General features: G+C 35.6%; 1 protein-coding gene across 1 annotated transcript in view; it reads right to left on the bottom strand.

Moving 5' to 3' along the window:
- Nucleotides 1–6,689, bottom strand: part of LOC106876825 (neuroendocrine convertase 2) — a 304,096-nt gene that overhangs the window by 185,288 nt on the left and 112,119 nt on the right. The window contains exon 4 of the mRNA XM_052973735.1: nt 744–852. Coding sequence (XP_052829695.1) covers nt 744–852 — 109 coding nt within the window. The remainder of the gene's footprint in view (nt 1–743; nt 853–6,689) is intronic.

Consider the following 6,689-nt stretch of genomic DNA (forward strand, 5'->3'; position numbering starts at 1 on the left):
ATATATGTACCTAGAACTAATTACTAGCCTGCTAGCCTTGGCTATGTCAAGATGGATTTTTATGTATTCTTCTTCCCACTTGGATTTTAAATGTTGCCACAATTACAATATGTCTATTCTACTGTAATTTTCTACATTTTTGTGCAGCTGAAGATTGCTCTACATATTGCATTTAATGTAATGCTCGCATTACTTAAATAAATGGAGTAGCATGAAACGTGCGTACTGCAGTCATTTTAAAATCTGTGTTGCTTATTTAGATTTATATATATATATATACACACAAGAAATGAGGTGAGAGAGTTGGTGTTTATTCCATTAGTTGACAGTTGTTTTGTGATCTAAATAAGTTACAAACTGACACTACATCATATGTCACACATATATAAACGAATATATATATAAATGTATAAATATTTACCCATAAATATAACTGTGCTGTAACATAATGAGCAAACTACACTTCAGAATATTTCATGGCAGGTTAAAACACCTGACTCTTCATATATATATACACGAAGAGTGTTTCTTACTATTAATTTGGACAGAACCGATAGAATTCTAATATTGCTTAGAAAATTCTTTGTTCATTTAATGTAAAAATAATTAGAGCAATATTAAGCCCTAAAGTTGATATGCAATGCATTCTCATAAAAAATTTCAACAGCAAAGAAAAGGAAAACAAAAAAAAACAAAGAAATCATATGGGTAAGAATATTTTCAAATAGACACAGATCTCTTACCATCATCCATAATTGCTGTTGTTATGTTTTTTCCAGTAAAACCTTTTGACCAAGCCATATTCACATTCAAATCAAGTCCTTCAATACCACCAGATTGACCATTATTTTTCTGAAAAGACAAAGAAAAAAAAAGAAATTATACTTATAATTTGGATGTTGCACCCCGAGACCATGCATATCATCCACCTCCTCCTCCTCCTCCTCATCATCATCATCATCACCATCATCACCATCACTATCACCATCACCCCTCCTCCACCTCCTCATCATGGGTTGGATGTTTTGACAAAGATCCAATGGATCCAAGAATTGAATTGTGTTCCTGTGTCTGCTTTGACAGGGTCTCTACAGCTGGATGCCCTTCCTAAGAGCAACCACTTTACAATGCGTACAAGCTGCTTTTTTAGGGTGGGGTGGGGGCCCTCCACAGCTAGTGATGTGCATGTGTGTGTGTGTGTGTGTGTGCATGCTTGCATGTGAGTGATTGTGCATGTATGTGTGAATTCTGGATTGTTAAATTCAAAATAAACATTGTTCTTAAGTGTAGGGACTTAAAGATGATTGTATTGTAAGGTTTATAGACGTTACAATTCTTAATCAGGGGCAGACAATCTAAACTAGCTTTGAAGTCAAACAAAGCTCTAGACTCTCAGCAGGATGTCATACCCATACAGTAAAACAAATAAAATACTGTATTTATTCACGTATAAGTAGTAGTGTCTTATACTTGATTTTTAACTGGAAAAAGCTGAGTGTGACTTACACAAGGAGCAAAGCTGATATCAAGTTTGAATATGAGGGGGAAAGAATTATGAACCAAGATTTAATACTAAATAAAGCAAGGCAACTTAGACGTGAATGAAACTTATATATGGCATGGTTGTGTGGTAAGAAGCTTCCTACCCAACCACATTGTTCTGGGTTCAGTCCCACTGCATGATTCCTTGGGTAAGTGTCTTCTACTATAGCTTCAGACTGACCAAAGCCTTGTGAGTGGATTTGGTAGACGGATACGGAAAGATACCCATAGTATGTGTATATATATATATATATATATATATATATATATATAAATATATATATGTATGTATGTATGTATGTATATATAAGCACCCACTACACTCTTGGAGTGGTTGGCATTAGGAAGGGCATCCAGCTGAAGAAACTCTGCCAGTCAAATAGTCCAACCCATGCTAGCATGGAAAGCGGATGTTAAATGACGATGATGATGTATATATGTATATATTTACGTGCATGCCTTTGTGTTTGTCCCCCCACCATCACTTGACAACTGACGTTTGTGTATTTACATCCCCATAACTTAGTGGTTTGGCAAAAGAGACTGATAGGCTTACAAAGAATAAGTCTTGGGGTCAATTTCTTTAACTAAAAGGCAGTGCTCCAGCATTCAAACACATTCAAACAAATGAAACAACTAAAAGAATGAAAGAATGAGTAAATATGGTAATTACATTTACAAACACAAAACAAGAGAGAAATTTGACAGAAAATTAATGGAAGTCGAACTTGTTAGTTCCAATCGCGGAATAATGGATTTAACACTATGAAAGTTATGATAATCTTTTCTACTCTAAGCACAAGGCCCAAAATTTTTGAGGAGGGGGCCAGTCGATTAGATCAACCCCACTACACAACTGGTGCTTAATTTATTGACTCCGAAAGGATGAAAGGCAAAGTCGACCTCGGCAGAATTTGAACTCAGAACATAAAGACAGACGAAATACTGCTAAGCATTTTACCCGGTTTGCTAACGATTCTGCCAGCTCGCCGCCGTTATCTACAAATATTCTTTTCTACTCTAGGCACCAAAGTCCGAAATTTTTGGGGAGGGGCTAGTCGATTAGATCAACCCCAGTACGCAACTGGTACTTAATTTATCTATCCTGAAAGAATGAAAGCAGTCAACCTCGGCAGAATTTGAACTGAGAATATAAATCTGCCTTCAACTCAGTCACGTACCTGTATTTCGCTTATTTTTTGGGTGTCTTACTGCAATAAGGTTGCCTGTTGCCTATTCTTAGTAAATACTGATGGCATGCACCTGATACATGTACACACATTATGAAGCTTTTTCAGTTTCTGTCCACTAAATCAACTCACAAGTCTTTGATCATCTCAGGGCTATAGTGGAAGACACTTGCTCAAGGTACCATGCAATGGGACAAAACCCAGAACTATGGCAGCTGGGAAGCAAACTTTTTACCCCACTTCCACACATACCGAAAAATTACTGGAAAAGGTAAATTTACCTTGACATTTATTTTTCTTTCTCTGATTTATTGTTTACATTTAAGATCAATAACATTTTTAATAAATTAGAACACATATTTTTGTTCAAATATCTCATGTAATTTAACAAATGAAAAATTATCAGCAAATACCAATTCCCCTGCCATCACCACCATCTCTACCAGTTTGAATATTTTCAATATTTTTCTAAGAAGATTTATTAAAAGTTCCATGGAGACTCAGAAAAATAATTAATATTGGAAAAGAGAAAATGTTTTTTTTCTACTTTTACAATTATCATTTTGTTATTATGGAAAAAAGATACTGAAGAAATACAATGAAATGTTTTAAAGAACGGCATCTTAATCATGAGTTCAAACCCAATGCACATATATGCATACATAGATACTTTGCTGCACAGATGCTCAAATGTTTGTGCTGCACATTTGCTCACTTCATACATCAAATCAACATTAACCAGACAGATGCACAAGTGTGCAACACATCAGCTGTCAAAATGGTCACAGAGCAACAGGAAATGAAGTGTTTTGCTTAAGAACACAATGCACCACCCAGTCTGGGAATTGAAACCATTATCTCATCATTGTAAGTGCAACATCCTAACCACTAGGCTATGAATCTGCATATGTGATGCATGTGTGCATGTGTTTGTATATGTATATCCATAAATATATATGTGTGTGTGTATATGTATGTGTATATATATATATATATATATATATATATATATATATATATATATATATATATATATGAAATTTATAACAAAACAAAAGATAAAGACAGGTGTATGAACTACAAGCAAGTGTACTAGTTTGATGCTTGGGAAAAAATGTAAAACTCTATTACATTTCGAGCCTATGCTCTTCAACAGAAAGTAATGAGGAAATAATCAGAGAGAGAATGAAAAAAATGTGTAGAGTTCACGGTCCTTGCAAGGACTTGGAGACGTTGTCAGTGCAGGTGCCACTTAAAAGCATCCAGTCCACACTGTAAAGTGGTTGGTATTCAGTGGGGCAACCAGCTGTAAAAACCTTGCCAAAACTGACTCTTTCCTGTGCTTGTGTCACGTATAAGACACTAAGTCCACTCTGCTGAGTGGTTGGTGTTAGGAAGGGCATTCAGCTGTAAAAATCCTGCCAAAAGAGTCACAGAAGTCTGGTGCAGGCTTCTGTCTGGCCAGCTCTTGTCAAACCATTCCACCCAAGCCAGCATTGAAGGCAGATGTTAAGCAATGGTGATGAGATGATGATGTCACACAAGCACGATTTGAGATTATTTTAATCTATGATTTTGGCAAATTTTTCAATCTGATATATATTTTAGTAGATAAATATAAAAATATCCAGGCAGAGTAATCTTAGTTTATCTAAGCAGTACACTTAATCACTGATCACTGATCTTGGTTTATCTAAGCAGAACATTTAATCACTTGTAGCAAGACAGGAAAGATCTATTTTGACAAGCCTGTTACTATAGACTTCAATGGTTCCAGAGATACACTCTTTGTGGATAGAATCAAAAGGACCTACACAGATGTTAATACCCTGGAGCCACATACCCGTCACATACACACTGCTCCACACACATATACACCCCCTACACACACTGCCTCACAAACATTTCCTCTACCTTCACCAGGACACATTTTGACAACTTGTAGTGGTCGTCATGTTCATTGGCCTGAGAGGCTTTGTAAAACTATTTGTATATGAACTGACCCTTAGTGTCTGTTATTGTCTTATATTTTCTTTTTTACAGGCTTGTTTTCTTCTTAATGTAGTCATGCTGTTTTCTTTTTCCAGTGTTTGAACATCTGTTGACTTCTCATGTATGCAATGTATTTTTATTTTGCCATTATTTGGAATATTCTATTTTGTATATTTTCTTCCTTTGCTTTACATTTTTTTCTCCTTCCTCTTTTTTGCTTATATCAACTTCCAGTCTGCAGTGGGGTAGTGTAGTAAGACCAGAAAGATCTATTTTGTTTCTGTGGCATAGTTCAGTTGTGCTCTGGAAGATTCCATCCAATCAGAGCTGGAAGCATATGAATTAAATTGCAGTGATCTGCCTTAGCTGGGGGAATTCACTGCAGCACTGATGTTTGACAAGTCACATTTTCTGTGTCCACCACCAACTATACACAACTCATTTGATTAATATCAGCTTCCACTTTGCTTCATATAAACCTCAGTGTATATAGTCATACGATTTTTCCTGTCTCGCATACACATATACTTGGTTCCCATTCCTATGTAAGATTTATCCTTGTTACCACTTGCTAGCACTCATTACACTACTGAATAAATTTCAATGCTTTTGCTTTATAAACTTGCCTTCTGAAAATTCTTTATTCACACCTCTTTAAGGAATCACTGGAAATGGATTCTTTCTATGAACTGTCTTTAAAAAAATGCACACAGTGGGACTGAACCCGGAACCATGTGGTTGGTAAGCAAGCTTCTTACCAGACAGCTACGCCTGCACCTGTATGTGTGTGTGTGTGTGTGTGTACATATTCTTTTATTTCTTTACTTGTTTTAGTCATTTGACTGTAGCCATGCTGGAGCACCACTTTAAAAGGTTCTTGTCAGAGAAATCGACCTCAGGACTTATTCTTTGTAAGCCTGGTACTTATTCTATCAGTCTTTTTTTGTTGAACTGCTAAGTTTCAGGGGCAAACACACCGCCTTCAGTTGTCAAGCAGTGTTGAGAGAACAAACACACATAAATACATACATATATATATATGTGTATGTATGTATACACGCATATATATACAATGGGGTTCTTTGAGTTTCTGTCAATCAAATCCACTCACAAGGCTTTGGTCAGCCTAAAGCTATAGTAGAAGGCATTTGCCCAAGATGCCACACAGCGAGACTGAACCTGAAACCATGAAGTTGGGAAGCAAACTTCTTACCAGACAGCTATGCCTATATATGTAAATGCATACACACACACACGCACACCCACTGAAATTTCAGTCTTGTATGATTGTTATGAAATTCATTGAACATTTGAACTTTTATTATTGTCCATTTCTGTTAAATGAATTAAATATTGGAATTTGCATAAACAATTATTTTTTTTAAAGCAAGTTTTTCTGAATTTTCTCTTGTACTTTAAATCTCTCCTAAACTTTTTCGCTTATTTCCCACTGAAAAACAAATATAATTGTTGAAACCGGTATTGTATTTTGATAAGAAATTCTTCAAAAAAAATTCAAAACTATCATTTCTTTTAAAACTCTGGTACATTTTCATCCGCCAAGAGGAAGTCTCCTATATTCTTTCCTGCATCTGAATAATCCTCTTTCCTTTCTCTTTCTCGATGCACACACACAGACACATACACACACACACACACACATATATGTATATATATATAAGATACATAAACACATGCACAATGGGCTTCTTTTAGTGTCCATCTACCAAAACTCATTACTCACAAGGCTTTGGTTAACCCAGAGCTATTGTAGAAGATACTTTCCCAAAATGCCATACAGTGAGACTGAACCCATATCTATATGCCTGGTAACTGAAGCTCTTAACCAGAGACATATCTGTCTATCTCTCTCTCTCATATATATATATATATATATATATATATATATATATATATTTGTTGTGCCTCGGGAGAGTCATTTTCTTTTAGTGCATTATTATTTAA

The sequence above is a fragment of the Octopus bimaculoides genome, chromosome 16, assembly GCF_001194135.2.
Source record: "Octopus bimaculoides isolate UCB-OBI-ISO-001 chromosome 16, ASM119413v2, whole genome shotgun sequence".
NCBI classification, from domain to species: domain Eukaryota; kingdom Metazoa; phylum Mollusca; class Cephalopoda; order Octopoda; family Octopodidae; genus Octopus; species Octopus bimaculoides.